This window comes from Pavona decussata, unplaced genomic scaffold (genome assembly GCF_977016875.1).
Source record: "Pavona decussata unplaced genomic scaffold, jaPavDecu1.1 SCAFFOLD_207, whole genome shotgun sequence".
Classification (NCBI taxonomy): domain Eukaryota; kingdom Metazoa; phylum Cnidaria; class Anthozoa; order Scleractinia; family Agariciidae; genus Pavona; species Pavona decussata.
Genome location: NW_028145612.1, coordinates 1,692,906 through 1,712,500, shown reverse-complemented (window position 1 = coordinate 1,712,500; position 19,595 = coordinate 1,692,906). Strand labels below are relative to the sequence as shown.

At 38.4% G+C, this 19,595-nt stretch overlaps 1 protein-coding gene across 1 annotated transcript in view; it reads right to left on the bottom strand.

Annotated features, from left to right (window-relative positions):
* Nucleotides 1-19,570, bottom strand: part of LOC146460848 (uncharacterized) — a 30,128-nt gene extending 10,558 nt beyond the window's left edge. The window contains exons 1-13 of the mRNA XM_085087637.1: nucleotides 19,199-19,570; nucleotides 11,877-11,990; nucleotides 11,661-11,774; nucleotides 10,986-11,096; nucleotides 8,811-8,978; nucleotides 7,849-8,124; nucleotides 7,225-7,606; nucleotides 6,021-6,736; nucleotides 5,413-5,527; nucleotides 4,244-4,284; nucleotides 3,763-3,822; nucleotides 573-587; nucleotides 136-180 (exon numbers count right to left, since the gene is read on the bottom strand). Coding sequence (XP_084943763.1) covers nucleotides 136-180; nucleotides 573-587; nucleotides 3,763-3,822; nucleotides 4,244-4,284; nucleotides 5,413-5,527; nucleotides 6,021-6,736; nucleotides 7,225-7,606; nucleotides 7,849-8,124; nucleotides 8,811-8,978; nucleotides 10,986-11,096; nucleotides 11,661-11,774; nucleotides 11,877-11,990; nucleotides 19,199-19,520 — 2,479 coding nt within the window. The 5' untranslated portion in view covers nucleotides 19,521-19,570. The remainder of the gene's footprint in view (nucleotides 1-135; nucleotides 181-572; nucleotides 588-3,762; nucleotides 3,823-4,243; nucleotides 4,285-5,412; nucleotides 5,528-6,020; nucleotides 6,737-7,224; nucleotides 7,607-7,848; nucleotides 8,125-8,810; nucleotides 8,979-10,985; nucleotides 11,097-11,660; nucleotides 11,775-11,876; nucleotides 11,991-19,198) is intronic.
* Between the last annotated feature and the right edge of the window lie 25 nt (nucleotides 19,571-19,595).

Genomic DNA, 19,595 nt, shown 5'->3' with positions numbered 1-19,595 from the left:
AAATCTTGCCCTGATCTAATCTAGGCAAAACATAAGCAAACTGAAGCCTTTTACGTAATGAAATGTAATTTTTGTGGATATAGCCGGCACCTTGAAGTTTTGCCCCTTCAAGAAAGATGTCTAAAGAAAACTCACCGTTTTTTCTTTTTCCCTTTTTGAGTAAACCGTTTTCTTGTGAAGCTGAAATCGTGGAAAAATTTAATAGAAGATACCCTGACTCATAGCTTATAAAATGTTAAGGACATGACCACCCGTTAGGAGCATATCGAAACGATTGGAAAAAAAGCAAATAGCACTTTTTTGTTTCGTTCTTCGCGCTGTCAAAAAAGAGTAGTCAGAAAACTCAAAATAAGTGATCTATGTTTCGTTGCCGTACCAGTAAGGATGAAAGGAATTTACATTATTAATTATTGAATTAACCAGATTTTTTCTGAAAAAATAATTGGAAGAAAAACGAGAAATGAACTTTTAAAACTATTCATACTGTTGGATGTGAATATTTCAGCACATCAAAAATTGTTGGGAAAAACGTTTTTGATGACAGTATTAATTATAAGAGATCCATTACTTACGTTCTTCATTAGAGTCTGCATTCGTCAAACATGCAATAGAAGTAGATATATAAGATTAAATAACATCTGCGATGTAAGCAAATTTTGTAATTACAAAAATGATGAACGGATTACAAAAAAAGAAATGATCTGCCGGATTGAATGCCTTTAAAAGACTTTCAACAATTTAGCCAACCACTGATGTACAGTCTACAAGCTTTGGTTGCCGGTTGTTAAATATTAAAAATAAAAATATTAATAATAATAATAATAATAATAATAATAATAATAATAATAATAATAATAATAATATTATTATTATTATTATTATTATTATTATTATTATCTCTTTATATTTTTCCTTTTTCCCCATTTTACTACATCGCAAAGAACCAAGGTAGTATGGGGAGAGGGGTTTGGGGGGTGATGGGTGGGGTATTTCGGGAGCGTGCAGTGCGAGATGCGTCACACTTGACGTTCATCCACACCTCCCTTCCCTCTCTTTTGAAGCCTATCAAACAGGCTACACACTTCAATTAATATGAAACAACAAAGGGAAAGCAAAACATCGCTAAACGTAATAAGATGCTTTTTACATCGGTAACAATTGGGACAGTCGGGAATTAGCTAAATCCACGCCAGCTGGGACTGTTCTGGTTATTGACTTGATTGCTCAATTAATGATGTCCATGAGTATAATTCCCCACTTCAGAAACTTTGAAGAGACTGACAAGAGTGGAGGATTAAAGGATCGTTTTAGTAGACGGATCAGGGGGGGCTGGCAGCTGCCTTTGATCTTGCCGCTTTTCGGAAAGTGATGATCGCCCCAGTAAAGAAATCTGTCAATCAATCGAAAACCGTAACGAGCATGCGCGAAATGCGAAGGATTCATGCTATTTTGTCTGTGGCGACTCGATGGAGGAAAACGCATTCGTATTAAGTCATTGTTACTTTACTGTTAGCATGATAATTTGCGGTAGTGCGAAGTTTGAACACTGCGATTAATCAAGACCGCTGGAATGAGGTGCCAGCTTTGTTTTAGGTTAGTAGAGTCGTCAGCAATGAAATTGCGAGCGACATGTTTTCAGCGAGTGTATGTGGTGAAGAATATGATTAGTAGTGTAGCGAACGATTATGGTTTTCGTCGTCTCAGGAAGATATTGTACGTCGACAAAATAGTAGAGTTCAATTTCGATTGTTGTTCAGTTCTGAAGAAACTAGAAGCCACGCAGTGTTTCACGACTGTCATCGCGAAAGCCCAGATTGTAAGCTTATTTCTCAAGATCGGCTTGGAACTTTAATGTAAGCTTATTAAAAGTATTTGTCCCACATTTTATGCGTATCAACTGTTGAAAGCGTCGTTACGAATGAAACAGCATGTTTATTTTACGGAATTCTCCCTCTGTTTAAAGGTTGCGTGACGACAGTTATTCCTGTAAGTTTAATTTTAATGCACAAATTGTTTAAATGCATACACAAGGAAAACGGCTTGAGTCCTTAAGAAATTTTTAGATAAGAAAATTTTGCAACTGGAAAGGATAGCTGATAAAAATCTCAGAAGAAGATTGCTCAACATTACTGTGAATAGAGCTACCAGGTTTGTATGAGCGGTTGCAAGGGTGTTTGTCTCTTGTCTGTATGGGAAGATTATATTAACTTACGTGAAAAGACATTCAGGTCCTTATTCTCTCGTGCAAAAAATTGGGAAGTTGAGTTCAGTAGCGCCGGGTGAACAATGTACTGGTACACTGAGATCTTGCAGAAACCACATGCATGTGCAGAAACCTTGGAAGGTACATGTAAATATTATTGTATTACCTGTCACCCTTTACAATACAGATGTCCATGAACACCTGTATCGGTATGGTGGTTTTCCCCCATTGGTGGATGCCAAAATGGGGCTACTGGGAATACACCCTAAAACCCAACTGCAAGGGAGATACGGTACCAAATAGATCCCGGGATGGTAAATCAACCATGGTTTCTCTATGTATTGAACAGCCATTTCAAAGAAGACAATCTAAAAGTAAATTATCACCCCTTGATTACTGAAGTGTTTCTAGCAACTCGAGGATTAACCCAGCTGACCACATTACTCTGCAGTATAATTATGTCATCAAAACATGACAATATACATCAGAACTGTAACATATTGCAATACTGTTTAATTGGTACATATTGTGTAACATAGTCAAGTGTAATTAGCATATTGTAAATTATGCAATTAATGCACGTTTTCACACACTTGCACAGTGTAATGACTGGCTGGAGTATTGCTGTGCCCTGCCTCTTTTATGTTCTAGTTCTCACCCCAGAGGTATGACAGACAAAATAACTTCACCTCTTTCAAATGATGAGATTTATTACCAAGCATACATAATGAATTCAAAAGTCAATATTTGTGGCTCACTTGGCAAAGTTGAAGAGCAAAATGCTGCTAACATCACCTCTCAACTGCTCACCATTTAGAAGAGATTAGAGAAGAAAAATCTGTTGTTGAGAGTATGGGCATGACAGTAACATTTTAAATTAAGCAAAACAGAGAATTAGATCACCAGAGCATCCACAGTTTGTTGACTCCCAGTGGGTAGTTGCTGTAAAGGGAGGAGATTCTACAGTGTACTTAAATGAAAAAATCTATAGGGAAGGTAACGATAAAGTGGAATGGAAGAAGTCTCACTGGTCTAGCCCTGTGAACTATGTGGGTCAGCTAGTCGTTGGTTACAGTATTTTCGTTTTTCGCCGCAGAATTTGCATCCGTGATCCCTCTTGATGACAGAACTTCAGGTAAAAGGGAGAACGAAACTTTCCTGTGATGTTTGGACGTCGAATAGCCAAATTATTTGCGAATCCGCACAGACGCGCCTTCACATAAAATCGCCGCCATGTTTGTTTATCAAAAAATCGGTACTTAGTCTCGCTCGGCCAAATTTCTTAACTGGGGCGATCATACAAACTCGGTTCCAGGCCTCGCTGCTAGCCCCCCCTGAGACGGATAGACATCACGCCAATGAATGAGTATCTTTTTTTGCAGACATCTGTGTAAGAAACCTTCCATTTAAATACAGATATGCGATCCCACGAAAACATCGTAAAATGATCCGTCCGCAGTACCCAAACTATCCCATAAACCTTCACCTGCACCAGACTCCTCAGTTTCTGGTTTGGGTAAAAACGGCCGGTGATTAAAACTTCGCAAGAGTGTACTTACCAGCTGCTTTCTTACGACCAAATAACTTGCTCAGTGTTCTTCCTAGAAATGATGTTTTTTCTGCCATAGCACAAAAGTTTTCGGTTACTATTATTCCAAAAAAGCTGAGGTAGGCAAAATCAATAGGATTTCTTTCTCCTTTTCAGTTTTTTGTTTTGTTTTGTGATGAACGTGACAGAAAAAGAAGAAACGTGTTACCATTAACAATCCTTTCAATGGTTAATAGTCTAAAAACTGAGTCAAGTTCTAACGGTCAAAATGTACAAGGAAAATAACTGTTTCACATTCAACTACATTCGACTACAGAGTAGTCGAGTTAAAGATGTTTATCGAAAGGAAAAAAATTACTGAGCTTCAATTGCTTAGCCTAAAGACGTGTTCGTAAAACGAGGTGGTCGTAAGACGAAGTTCCATAAATTGACAGAGATTCTAATTACGGGAATTGAATTGTTCATTGAATTGAAGGGACATTTACTTCTACCTTTCTCACATTCAAGAGTGGTGTCAATCATCTTTTTCTCTCTGCGTTAACAAAAAAAAAGGTAGAGTTAGTTACTAAGTTTTTCTGTTCTGTCTATGGATATCAAAGCAAACACAATTCATTCAATCCACATTAAATCAACCCATTTGATCCAATCCTCAATTCATATATTGGAGGGTGCAGTAGCGGATCTAAGGAAACGTCCTGGGGCTCCTTTCGTGACAATTAGCAAATAAGACGCGGAGGGCTGACTTTTTCGTTTATGATTTTTTTTTAATTCCTCGTACTCTCTAGTCTTACTCGCTCCTCCCTCCCTCCCTCCTCTTTACCTTCAGACGACGTTCTGGATCCTTCACCACATGCGACACGATCTTAAACGTCATGTTCGTCTATTACCTTTAGAAAGTATCGGTTATTGACTAAGGTTGTTCGGTCAAGTTTGCTAGGATCTGGCCACATTATTTTTCGTTTTTGTAAACCGAGGCGGAGTCCTGATATATTCTCCAGGTGGGAGAATTTGGCACCTCCAAATCGAACCCCACAGTATCAACTAAGTCTTCTCGTTCGACTTATTGTTTCGTTTTTCAGGTATGCAATGGTCAGTACCCTTCCCATTCACATTGCGCAACCCACGACTTACTCCGGTTTGGTCTCGCATCTCAGTCGGTTGAGCGACGGTTATCTTTATTGGCATGCATGTCAACAGTTACTTTGCAGACACAAAATCCGCGTAGATAATCACAATGACTTCTACATTTTCCAAATTTCATTCACTTCTAATGACCTCTCGTTTTCTATTCTCATATTCTCGTTCCCCATTCCCCATTCCCCATTTAAGTAACATCTTTTCTCAGAATATAATAATTATAGCACGGGATTCAAAGGATAAAATTTCTTCCTACAACATTTACGTCACATCGTCAAAACAGATCAAAGAAGACTAATTTACCATATGGGAAAGCGGGAAAAAACATTGCTGTGAGACGGGTAAATCTCTATTCTCTTAGTGACTGTACGCTTGAGGCATCTTTTGCCCGGTAAAACCAATCTAAAGTTAATGGGGTCCATAGCACTTAGTGTTTTTTAGTATTATATTTATTTCCTCCACTTAGCACATAATTACATTATATTAATATTAATTTCGTAAATGAATATATTATAGCACTTACATTTTCCGGTGCTCGCGCTGTGAAGCTCCGGCTTCCTGCGAGATTAAAGAGTCGTGATTTGATTGTGGTTCTGCCACCTTCAGCGTAAGAGTGGAGCGATGCTCTATGCCATAATCTAAGAAAACAGAAATGAGTTTGGGTCGGTTTGACATGACAGAGAATGTATTTCAGTGTACAGCATGCTTTGCGCAACACTTTTGCGGTACCTATTATATGACGACATGCCCTTTTGCGACATCGATCAAAACTCGGACTTTTTCCAAATCTTTTTGCTGTTCACTGTCATCGGCCCATTGGGAATGCATGCAAAACTGACTCGAACCTTTCCTTAGCAGTGTCGCTGTTCCATAAATACTACTAACGTTGACAAATTGACGGCATAAACTGAAATGTTTCCATCTACTTTCCCAATAAATTGGTACTGAATCAAATTGATATTTTTAAACATGATTGAGAATGAAGCATTCAAGGTCCTCTGTGAATTACATGTGTAAGATAGGAAACATTTGACTCATATTTCCAAACATCAAAGAATTGGAATTATAGTTGAGAAAAAAATCAAATAAAGTTGTCTAGGTTCTGCTATACGTTTGAAATGAAAGATATACCTTGCAGCGGACAAGTGTCTTCCTCTGGATCAAATACCCTCTGGTCCAATGCAAATGTAGCTCCTTTTAGCTTTCCTGTGTTGTGTCGTGCCTCTACCTTGTTTAACAAATCCTTGAATGTCTCTTGGGGTTCACATCGGAACCAGACTTCCCGTCTTGACAAGACACCCGGCAAACAAGCAACGGTGATCTCAATGAAAGAGATGGTCACTTTCAACTCCACCTTTGATCCAGAAGAAATACCAAGACTTGTTAGGGTTCCTTTGACCTTGGAAGGGCAGAGTTCCTTTCCGTTGACATAGAACATGGCCCGTTCATTTTCCTGCATGTTTTTACATGATGGTATTTCTTCCATTAAACCTGTTAAGCTCTTTTCTCTGTCAATCTTCACGATGCTTGAATTGCTACTTCCTGAATCTTCTACAGTTATGAGAATGTACTCAGGGACAATGACAACTACAGTCGGCTCCAAACTGCAAATGAGCTCTTCAGGAAGGTTTCTCTGTGGTGCGTTAGACAATCTGGATTTTCCATGATACAGCTTTTGGTCTTTGATGGGGACTTCCAGCTTCCTCTCTATTTGTGCCATCAAGTCGATGACTTTCGCTTTGCCTGGTCTAATCTTAACAGGAAAGATTTCATTGGTGGACACCTCGACTGTAATCTCCAGTTCAGTATCAATTAACCTGAGATTTCCGGGTGAGTTAAGGACATGCCTGACGAAAAAGAAAAAAAAAGTCCTTGTTTCTCGTGGTTTCTGTTCACAGTTATGTAATACTAGTTGTCTTAAACTCTACCTACCTGAACACAATTTTTCTCGAGATAACTGGAGTGTTGCTGTACTTTTAAAAATTCTGTTGGAAGCTACGTTTCAACAAGATATCTTGTCACAGATGTCTTGCCTTTTGGATTTATAGCGCTGTCAAGCTTTTAGAATTTACTCAAAACATAAGTCAGGCTCAGTTTTTATGTCACAGTTTTGCCCCGTAGAATGTGATCTAGTCCTCAAAATACTAGGCAAATCGGAGTAAATCAATTCAATGGTCACTACTGCAGCTGGAAATGAATTGTGTTTTTGAAGCATAAGTTTCACTTTGTTTAAAATTAATCTTGGGGTCAAGCACAATGGGCGAACTAAAAGTACACTTTCTCAGTAAAATATTAATTGAAATGCATTATTTAGAGCATTATAACTAAATCTGACCTCAGACGAGTAGGATTTGATTGCACTCTGCCATTGAAAACAAGAATCTGATCTGGGTCTTCAGAAGTATTCCGCTGGCTCTGCACTTCACGTTTCAAATCACCAACAGTAGCAGTTGGAGCAATATTCACTTTCAGTGGCTCAGGTAAACCAGAAATGATCACTGGAATATCCAAAAAGGCTTCTGGTGTAAACACGCACTTTACGACGCCATTTTCTGAACGGCCCGACTCAATACCTGCTTCTTTAGGAGCGGCTTTCACGCGGTAAAACGTGAATAGCTTGGCTTCGTAAGCTGGTCTTTCTATTGTTAATTCCTGTCCTCCATTTACAACCCAACCTCCAACGTCATATCCATCAATGGAAATATCCAAATTACAACCTTGCGGGACACAAAATGTAAACTAAGTTACCTACAATAGCGTTCTTTAGCGACTAGAACTGTCTTTGAACTCAGGCGTCAGCGTGAAAAATACGCTTCGTTCTTAAATAAAAAAAAGCCAGCGTGAACAAACACTTTTACGAGTAGTTGCAATGAATTAATGTCAATTATATTATATTAGTAATACCTGTAAACCATTTTCAAGGACTATTTAAGGTGTGCACAACTAGCTGTATCCTTACCATAAGCGCGGGAGTTTTTGACATGTATTTTATACTGTGTGCCGCTCTTTATTTCCACAAATTCCCCATCAGGTGTCTTGAAGTGTTTGCCACCAATGATTTCCACAGAGTAGCCTTCGTAAGCCAGATAGTTCACATATCGCACAGGTGCTGGGTTGTCAGACGAATCTGGTTGAAGTCGGGAATGTTGCCCGGCTTGTACTTGTGAACATGCTGCCACGGCAGCGCCGGAAGCAGGGGCGTGAGCAGGTCCCCTACCGCTAATGGAGGAGCTTTCTAGAGTACAAAGAAAAACGCAAGACATAAGCCTCATTGATGTCCCACACACACTGCAAGGTGCATACATACTGCATTCTTTGTCCGGATGAGATATCACCTAATCACAGGTTACTCCAAACTATTCTGTGAAGTTTTCAGGATCGTTCGAAATCTGATACCCCTTTTAATTCGGAGGCGTAATCTAATACAATACAAATCTAAAGCATAGAGCAGTTGTCAGTTGTAAATTGCCATGTCCGCAGCCGGGGAAAATCCACTATGGCCAGCTGGTTGTGTTATGAAAGACCGTGTAGTCTAAAAACAAGATGTTAACACATTGACTAGTCAAGGGTCTCTTGGTAATAATACCTCAATTAGCTGTGTCGATTGTTTGCTGTAAATACATTAATTGAGATCTTTCGAAAAAAAAAGCTTTTTTTGTCAAGTATTGCTCCTTGATGAAAATGGAAAAGACTTAGTATTTTTCTTTCAGCCACAAAAAAAATAACACATTGGTAAAACCGTATTTGAGAGGGGAATTAGGATAAAAAATGAAGAGGCATTTGTGCTGGGAAAGGGCACAATAGCAACTCAAGTTACAGAGACTCATGGGGTGTAATAAGCTATATTGGACACGTGAAAGGGCTCGCAAAAAGTCTTTGAATGTGTCCAGTACTTCTATTTGGAATAAACATTAGGCCTACCATTATTTCCAGCAGGTGATTTCTGTGTAGATCTTGATGCAACTGTAGCTTCTTTACCACCACCGCTGGCAATCAAGGTACTTGTGTAAGGAGCACTCCGGAGCAATAATTGATTTTCAGCACCACAACTGCGAAATACTCCTTCTGCATGTGATACTTGACTTACTCCTGTGAAATAGAACGAAACTTCCTTCACCCTTCTCAGTTAACGTTAAACGTGATGGCTTTGTTATGCCTCAAAGCCTGCCTACGTCACACATTAATTATTTTGATATCTGGGGAATGGATAGACTTGGTTTGCCCCCTGCGTAACAGTTATGGACAGATATTGATCGACAGAGCATCACCCTAAGTCATGCATTAATACATTTTATCGCGATCCTGGGGGATCTTTTTATTGCGCTGAGGCGGCGTTATTTTGCGATAATGTCGTTTCGAAATGACGGTTTCTGATTGCTCAAAAACTGTCATGTAAGCATGGCAGCACGGCGCTTAAATGGGATCAGCGCGTACAGATAAAAATTTTACTTCTGTGAATGAACATGCGACGTTGGATTGTGTTGTTTATTTCTTTTCATTTGAGTTTACAAAACTTCTGACACTGTTCAAGGAACACTAGGAATATTTGTTTTGTGGTGAACATGTACCACATACAGCGGATACAACTTTTTTCTTGAAGGTAAGCGGAAAATAGTGATTGTAAATTCGATGAAGAGAAATTTACTTAAAAAAACTTTTTCTTGAGTGTGAAAACGGCCACGGTAAATAACAATGAGCTCGAATTCCAATAAATTATGGTATTTTCAAAGCAAAACGACCTGTTTTTTTGTTTTAAACTGCTCCCCTGTTCAGACGCTTTAAGATGATTTCGCTTTGCTCAAAGTTTAGTAAGTTACCATAGAAATTTTCATCTTCGTGCCTCTCCAGAAAATACCTTCTCAAGCCTTTTTTCTTATCTCTAGAAAAAAGTGCTTCAAGACTGAGCTCTGCTGCGTTGTCTTTTATGGTTCTTCTTGTCGGAGCCAGCGCAAGCGCCGAACGGCAGACTCGGTAATTTTTATAGTGTTCTTCGCCGCTTGATTTATTTCAAATCTTTAAATCTACAAGGCATCTAAAGCTAGGATTACAACGCCCTTTTACTCGTTTTTGGGTACTAGCATGTTTGCTTTTTTTACTCTTGCTTCAGAGGTTTCTCATCACTGTTTTCATGTTGTTCTTTATCTTGCGGCGGTAACAAATTTTCAATAAAATTTGCTGGTGAAATGTTTACACCTACTAGCTCGTCTATTTCATCAATAGTAGGTACTTTATCAGTTTATGGACTGTAAATTTTTGCATTTTCTTTGTTTTGACGTAGAAATTTAAGCAAAAAAATTAAAATAACCCGCCATGAGAAAAAATTTCGCGTTCGGATATTACTATGGCTACAGTTTGACTGAAGTAAGAATTTGTCTTTCAATCAGCGCACGATTTGTAGTTTATCCGTTTACTCTCTCCAACAAATGTTTGTATCGCAATAAAAAACTAAATTCGATTTTGAGGCGACATTACGGCTTTATAATGACGGGTTGGGAGAAAATATATTCTGTATTGGGCGGTGTCGCGAAGCGAGGGAGCCCAATGCGGAATATATTTTCTCCCAACTAGGAATATTCCAATTTCTGAAAAACCTGACTGTCCAACTTGTTTGCCATTATAAAATGACATTCAATCATCATTGACCTATCACACCAAATTGTCTCCAGATAGATTTCTCACAACGTCGCAAAGTTTAGTAGCACTTGCTGAAATATTGAAGAAGTTGTAAACGTCCACAGACGGAGTACTGTACGCATAATCACATCCCCCTTCCATTTCAGATAGGTTTGATTAAACAATAATTCAATCAATCTTTATAGTAGAACGATTTGTATACTAAAAAAGATTTTTCTTTGCGCAACAACTGTTCCTAGATTGTTGACTAGTCTTAATACTCATTTACACCCTGATTGAATAATGATTGTGTAAGTTACAAACCATATGACGTCTCGATCCCACCCCACCCCTTTCCCTGGACACATATTTCCTATCATCCCATGTGGGGTAGGACCAGACTGGTGAAAATCTAACGCGATCTGCAAAACTTTCATCGTGCTACAAAACCCGGGCACATCCAGACTGACACACACAACTTACCCAGAGGCTGATCCATTGCTGCTACTGTTTTATAATCTCTGTCCAATTCATCACCAATTCCATCAGGTACTACATCATCAAATTCTACCTTGCCTCCTCCGTCTACTTTATCTTTTGGATTGTAAAGTAAAAAAAAAGAAATCATTAGAAAGTCAATGGAAATTACGTGAACATGTTAGCATGTCTGTGAGACACACGAGGAAGGAATCTTTTATCTTCCGGCAGTTTATGTTACATTCTTACGGTTCAGTCTTCCATTTCAATGTTGAACTAATAACTGGGACTGTGGGTGGCGGGGGTAAGAGCATGGGAGAAAACTGCAAGGCTTTCCGAAAATGGGAGAAATCGGGAAACATCACAACATTGTATCACTTGTATATCTTGACCCACTGGAAAGGAGGTAGGAAGAGGGATCGGAAAGTACAAAAAGTGAGGCGGTTGCAACCCACTGTCTCCCTCCTGCCCATGCCCGGAATCCCCCCCCCCCCCCTTAACCCCATCCCCCTATAACTCCGAGAGTATTGAAGCTAATGGCAATGAAAGTTGGAGGATGAATAGTACATCCAGTACTAAACAACGGTGACAATGGCAATGGGTGATGACGATGTCACATGACGGGGGAATTACATCATGATTTCTAAATGCTTTCATCTTAGTTATATCGATTTCCTTTACCTTCAATTGATGGATTTCCACCTCTCTTTCTTGGAGCTTCAGATTCATTTCCTGCAGAATTACTGTCGTCCCCGTATCTGCCACCTCCATCTGGGACTGCATCATTTGTATCACCTTAAGTATGACATTGAAATCTTTAAACAAGGTGCAAAACATCTTGCATGCACACTATCACAGAATATTAATGCTTTATTAATCAAATTGAAGGAAATTTACCTTCAATTGATGGATTTCTATCTCTCTCTCTTGGAGCTTTAGATTCATTTCCTGCAGAATTATTGTTCCCGTACTGTCTGCCACCTCCATCTGAGACTGCACCATTTGTATCACCTTAGGTATGACATTGAAATCTTTAAACAGGGTGCAAAAAATCTTGCATGCACTATCATAGAAAATTAATGCTTTGTTAATCAAATTAAAGGAAATTGTTTTAATTACTTACGTCAATTTACCTTGCATTATTTCTTTAAACACTAATTTCCGTAACCTTAAAATAAATAAAGTGTAGCGTGTCTAATTCTGTGACACCGGTAATTTTGATCATTTGCATGTCAGGGACACCCAAAGGTTCATTTCATTGAAGGAAGGCCTTTATCACCTGAGCGATTTGGCTTTTTTCAAAAGATAGCCTAAAGGTTTCTGAAAAATAATCCCTTTCGTTTTCGGGGAAGCAAATATCTTCTTAAAAATGCGAAGTAATGCAAGCTAGCATTTTCGTACAGCCAACAACAGCTTGTAAATTCGGGAAATAAGATTCCATTTCCTAAAAAGTTGTGTGACTTAAATTTTCAGCTAAAGCGTCCGAACTGATCGTTTTCTGTATTACATTATTCAATTAACTACTTGCATCAATTTACCTTGCACTATTTTCTTTAAAGGCCACTAATCTTTTGTTGTCGTTGTTGTTGTTTTTTTTTTTGTTACAAATTTAAACAGCAACTCTCTTTGAATGCATCGTTTAGGCCAGTTTGGGTTAAGTGATCTGCATATCAGAAATATAATAGTATTTTTTCTCATCCTTATTGGGTTTGTGAAATGCCAAAATCGATTTTTTTTTTCCTTCAATATTTGTTGGCTTCACACTACAAGCTAAGTTAGTTTCAAGTAGGCACTTGATTCAAGTCCACTTGAAAATCTCAAGTCGCACTTTAGGAAACTTGGCTTCACACCTGGTGACAAAGTATACACTTGAAGCACAAATTGTCAATCATCGTTCGCGGTAAAATCAGAAATGCGATTGCTCGCCGGAAAATCATGGAGCCTTTGCAACGGAAAAACGTTTTATGTTGTTTACTCTTTATTTTGTCTTTAATTTTGACTCAGAGAGTTTTAACATTACAGGAAAAGCATGGGTACTTCATTGTTTACGAGTACTTGGCGACAAAACGAAAGAACAGGCAACATCTTCTGAACTGAAAATCGATGGTTCAGACTGTCTGTAAAGATGAAATTCAAATAAGATCGTACGTTTAACTATTTGTATCGGCTTTTCCTTCTTTTTTTGTGTTTACTTACAAAAAAGACTGTTCCATGGAGTCCTCAAACTGCGAGACGTACCTGCAGCCATCCATTTTGATTTTTTTTTTTATTAATTTTAGTTCACGGCAAAATGTTTATTTGTCCTGGCACCGCAGCACGTGGCTTTCAGTTGGTTTCCCTTTTCCTATTGGTCAAGTACGTTCTCAAGTGTGGTGTTGGCCATACTTGGCGGCGTACTTCGGCTTCTTTGAACTACGAACGTTTCCATGGTCACTAAGTAAAGTTCAAGTTGGTAGGTTTTACCCCTTCACACTCAAAGTAGGTTTCAAGTGCACTTAGATTATACTTACAAGCTCTAGTGTGAACCCCCCAATTTTTAGCTTGAAACAACGTAACACCTTCCATGCTTGTATTCATTAATTTGCATTAATTTGCATTTATGTCCTTCATTAATTTGGAACTTTAGCAAACTGAGTTATTATTCCCTTAAAATTAATCTTTATTTCAAATACCTTACAATGAGGCATATGAATTGAAATTTTTTCTGGATATTTCTGCAAGTTATCATTCCTAAAGAACGAAAATAATAATCATTTTCAGAAAGGAGCATGGAAAATATTCTTTAAGTTGCGAAAAAATGCTTGATATTAATTTTCAGTTTGAAAGTGACACTGAAATGACAAAAGAAGCCTGACTCCGTTATTCGAAATATTAAACTGGTGGCAAGCCGTTTGAAAAATTGAAAAATGAAAGAAAAACTATTTTGCATGTGAGTGTATACAGTATTAGAACGCAAGATTGCAAATTACTAATCGATTACTGGAAGCAAAAATTTTGAAACGCAACTGAAGAAATCCTTTTCTTATATCATCAAGACCTCACACCATTTCGGTTATGCAACCCCGTGTTATTTTAAACGAGGTGTGGAGCTAAATAAATTGTAAACGCTTATATACATGTAAGATCAGCATATGGTTTACAAGCAAGTATAAAATAGCGACGCAAACGGTCGGTTGGCCGTATTTTAAAGGTGTTTCTTTATTCAGTACCGTCGTGGAGATGGTAGTCTCTACGCAGCCCAGTTATTATATTAGGGTTGTCACGACTATGGAGATGGTGGATTACTGGGCACATTGACACGGTACACATTCACTACTGATCCAAATTAGAGTGTAAACCCCGATTTACGGCCACCCGCTTAATACGGACACTCGTTATTACGGACAGTTTTCTTGGTCCCGCTCCATACAATTTCCTGTAATACGGACCGACTTTCTCTGGTCCCAACGGTGTCCGTAATAACGAGGTTTGACTGTATTGACAAAGAAATTATTGCGTCGTTTTCAATGATGCACTCTATTCCCTTCATTTTCTCGAATCAATTCGACAACAAAGAGTAAAAGCTCTTAATTGTTTACGTTGAATCGAAGCAACTGAGAGAAAACGTCTTATGGCGAAAGCGTGTTGTAATCGAGGATTTTGAACGAAGGATTTCCAATATGAGTGGATATGTTTTTGTATTAATATTAAATGAGTGCCAGGGAGTTGTAGTTTACTGTAGTTAGAAACTTTTTCTGTTATTTCCTGATGTACAAGAGCATTTTACAAGTGATATTTAAGGGACGTCCAACGGGTCATTTCTGTGGCAAATTCGGACTAAGCCTGAAAGAAAAATCTGCGGTTTCCTTGGACAAAATTTCAGCTAAAAATTTGGTAGCACTGGAATAAACTAATTCCTATCATTTACGTGAAACTAACAGTAGCTAGTTCGAAACTCGGAGAATAAACTGATTTCGTTTCTTAACTTTAAGCAACTTAAATTTTCAGCTACAAGCATCAGAACCTGATCAGAAATATTTTTCCAAAAGGGTACGAAACGATGTGGGAACACAAAAGACAACATTTTAATCATCATTTTGCTTAAATGTTCTCGTTGAATGCAGCTGATATTTGCCCATGAATGTCATGCATAATTGACCAAATACCGTGAGTGGGTCTCGAAACCGTCTGGCCACACGATATTACTTTACAATAATAAAGAGCATGTCGTTTTCGTTCAATGACCACAAGACGTTGCTGAAGGAAGTCTCACGTATTTGTGTTCATCAATTTTTTCCTGATTTTCTAGTTTACAAGCCAAAGATCAGCTGAGGAAATAAACTGCGGCCAAATTTTTCGTAAATCGACAAACAATTCATACGCGTTGATTTTACATATAGATTCTATTGATTGACGGGAATATTGTTTTTGCAAGATCAGAAAGGTATTTATATTGTGACCTGAAAACTGTTGAGGCCTCAAATGTAATAAATGTCCCTAAATGTAATAAAGGTCCTAAGTGTAATAACTTTCGGCCCTAAATGTAATAAAGTCCTAAGTGTAATAACTTTTGGCCCTAAATGTCATAAAGGTCATTGACTGAGTCCTACCACGGTTTGACCTCATGTCTTTAATGATTGAATAGTGATGGCGTCATCAGTCAGGCAAATGGCCAAAATTCCCCTTCCTTTGCTAATTTTCACTTGAATTATTTTGTCAATGTTTTATGGTAACAGCATACAACTTAAAACGACCTTGCTTCATCGTGCTCAAATAATGGAAAGTTGACGCGAATTTTCGAAAAATTTGCGTTAATTTGAAGCCTTTGCAAATAGTGTTTGTGTTTAAACAGTCAGATGTTTAAGTTGGATTATATTGTAGTGTTTGGAAGCTCATTTTCGCAGACTACTCTGAGACTCATTCATCAAAAATAGTCCTGAAGCTTACATGGAAAATCTCTAACTTTGATTTTGTAGCAGGGATATTACTTTTAATGACTTCTCTTGATCCGCCTAATTGCACGATTTTCCAGGCCTATAAAATTACATTCTCAAATTCCACAAGCGATTTTTCTATGATCTTACAAACCCTGCTTTGAAGAAAACTAGAGAAATGAAGTCATAAACACTTTTTTGATTTAAAAATTTTAGCCACAAACAGAAAGACTCGACAGAAACAATTGAAGACATACATAAAGCACACTTCACCTCAAGCTAACAGGCCATTGAAGGCGGTTTTTTTTACAGTTTCGCCACTGTTCAAACGTTAAAGCAGATGCAAGCGCAGTACAGTTTACACTCGGGTTCCCGTGTGACATTTTTCGCATCCATTCGTTGTGTACTCAAAGAGATTACAAGGTGAAACATCTTAATTAAAAATAAAAATGTTACTGCCTAACTAGTGTTGCTGTTGGCCCCTGTAGAATAGGACCTGCAGATTAAAATGGCATATGTGACACTTGATGTAAGGCTTTTATTTCAGTGGGTTCTGAGTATTTAAGGTAAAATGTAATCGGGATCCCCTTGACACATTTTGGCCTTCTTGCTTTTGTATAATAAATGCAGTTAAATCTCACATATTTATCACTGTGATTTCATGTGGAGCAGAACATATGTTACATTCGAGACCTTTATTACATTTAGGGCCAAAAGTTATTACACCTAGGACCTTTATTACATTTAAGGCCGAAAGTTATTACACTTAGGACCTTTATTACATTTAGGGACATTTATTACATTTGAGGCCTCAACAACTCCCTTCAGCGAAATCGTAAACTTCAGACGACAAATATCCTTCACCTTATACGTTTACTCAGTAAACTCTGCCTTTCCTTTTGAGGCAAGATTTTCGTACAGCCTAACACATATTATTTCGGCGTAAACATTCTCTGACCAGTCAAACTCTATTCACGCTCAGTCTGTGGAAGAGGGTCGTGTAACGGTTTTTCCTAAATTTAATCTCTGACTCCAAAACAAGGGCAGTGTTCTCCTTTTCTGGCCCCAGTTGTTCAAAGGCCGGATAACGTTATCCGCTGGATAAGGCACTCTTCAGCGTCTAAAATATACTTCACGTTAAATGTTTTCCAAGGTTTTCGTTCACTCCCAAACTAAGCAGTGGTTAGAGTGCACATTTTCGGTTGTACAAGATGAAATACTGAAATCTTTGCACAGATCGAAACTGTCGGATAGCGACTTATCCACTGGATAAAGTTATCCGGCCTTTGAACAACTGGGGCCTGGCGGTAACTGGTAAAATTTACTGCCTGATGCACCACTTGTTACCGCCTAAACATCACTTGAAATTCTTGAAATTCAGCAGGTAAAAGAAAGAATAATATATATCTGTTTCACCAATGTAATCCGCGGCATCTGACCCCGCCTTGTAAAAGAAATAAATAATCAGGTTAAAAAATAAGCCGCACAGCTACACATGTATGTTTTGTAAGTGCGATCTATTCCTTTCGAACTGTGAAGCAAGACCCGCGATTTTTTTTGGCGGGCTTTCTGTCACAATTCCATCGCAGCAGATGTCATTTCCGTCTTCACAAGCACGTGTCTGTTGTTCACGTTCAGTTCACGATGAAGCGACAGAAAGCAACGACAAATCAGTTAGTTGGACTTCCCCACAGAAAGTATCGGCTTGAAGAAACTTTTGTTGCTGAACTACAGTAGCTCATTGACAAAAACACACGTGTGGTGATGGAAAAGGCAGTCTTCGTCATGAAATGCTTCTGATGCTTTCCATTCAGGTCAAAAGTGTTTATTGAAAATACGTTTTAAAAAACGTATTTTCGGATAACGTGTTGAGAAAAGCTTTGGCAATAAAACCCCTTAAAATGTGAAAGAAAAACGAATACGAACTGAACGAAAACGTGAATTTTTTTCGTTGCAATTTTAAAGCGGACCGGTGAATGTTTAATGACACTCCATGTAAGCAAAACGAGGATACCCCGGAAGTTGATTTTGGCTATTTTTCTTTGGCTTTGAAGCAAGTCGATTGAAACACAAAATAAAACACTTGTAAATCAAAATTCTGCTCCATTTGATTTGACATCTAATGTCAGAGGTGCAAAATTAGTAAACTGATGGAGGTCTTTTCCGTTTTAGGATATGACAACATCAGTGATGAAGTGGCTTTGCAATTCGAGAAAGAAATAAACATAGCTTCGATTCACCAGATTGCTCTTCCGGCTTGAAAAGCTCTGTTAACTGTTGTGCTGAAAACAAGGGAGAACACTAAAGGATTGACACCTTATGGTGTTTACACAATATAGCATAATTTCTTAATCCTGATAGCCCTGACGTAGACGAGAACAGTAGAGCATTTCTTAGGGTAGAGAACTGAGAGAATACAAGAAGGGCTTCATTTGGGCAGAGGACATCCGGTTTTGAGGTTTAGCACTGACCTACACTATTTTGGCCTAAGTATTAAACAGTTCGAAAACGGTTAGCTATAATTTGTTACCACTTTTAACTCTGGAATAAGTTAATATTACCATTTACGTCAGTTAGCCCTCTTTGGTCTAGTGGATGTGGATATTAAAGGCGATATGAAGCAATTGATGACCCTGATTCAAGGCGTACACTAACTGTTGGTTTTTTAACTGATCTTTTACCGTTTGATGTAGTGTTTCCGTTGCGTAAAAATCATAAAAAATCCAACCTGGGGTCGATTTACTAAAACTTTTACATCTGTAGTTTACAAGCTGGGATGTTGGTTGGATAAGCGTTCACAGAAAGAAACTCAATATAATGAAGAAATCTAAACGAGTACAATAATGATTGTTAAGTTTACCCTTCTAAAAATGTTTCTTGGTATCGATTTCTGCATCAGCGCGTATTCAAAGGGTCCAGATTATGTGCTACAAGTGTAAAAGTTTATTACATTGGCTCCCGGTGTCCAACTTTGTTTCGGAGTATCCATTCTAGTAACAACCTTTAATACCACAACAGTGGTACGTGCATAATAATAATGTTGAGGGTTGTACGGAAGTTTTTCCAAATTTTTTCATTTACAAAATTTACAAGCAGATTTAGTGATCGATTTGGAAAGTATCGTTTCGATCGCATGGTGTGGAAAATTATAAGTGGATAGTGAAGTAAATCACACCGACCAGGAACCTATGCCGTTATTTAGTTGTCAGAAAGTCGCATTTTGATGAAAACCGGAAAATCCGCCATATAATGAAGATACTGTTTGTTCGTTTATACTCTAACTGACCTCGATGCGGTTCTACATACCTCCGGCGGCTATCCTGTTTGAGTCATCATTCACGAACTGGGACGCTGGAAAATGCTGAATTTTCCATGCTAGATCCATCCTTCCAATCGCTGTCAACATGTTCTCCAAAAGAGATAAATTTTGAGGAGTGATTCGACCGTCTTGCTCGAGAACATCGAAGAACTTCAATCCACTGGTAACGTTTTCTATTGTTCCGCGCGGGATAAGGTCTATAGAGGCGTATTTTAACTTCTCCAAATCACTGGTTGAGAGTTCTGAGGACAAATCGAGTAAAAGCTTTCTGTATGGGCTCAGACAATTTTCTTCTCGCGCAAACGCCATCTTTGTTCGATGGCAAAAATTGACTTCCGGCTTTTAAGAATCGGGTTTTTTCCCCGTGCGTCCTTACATGACGTA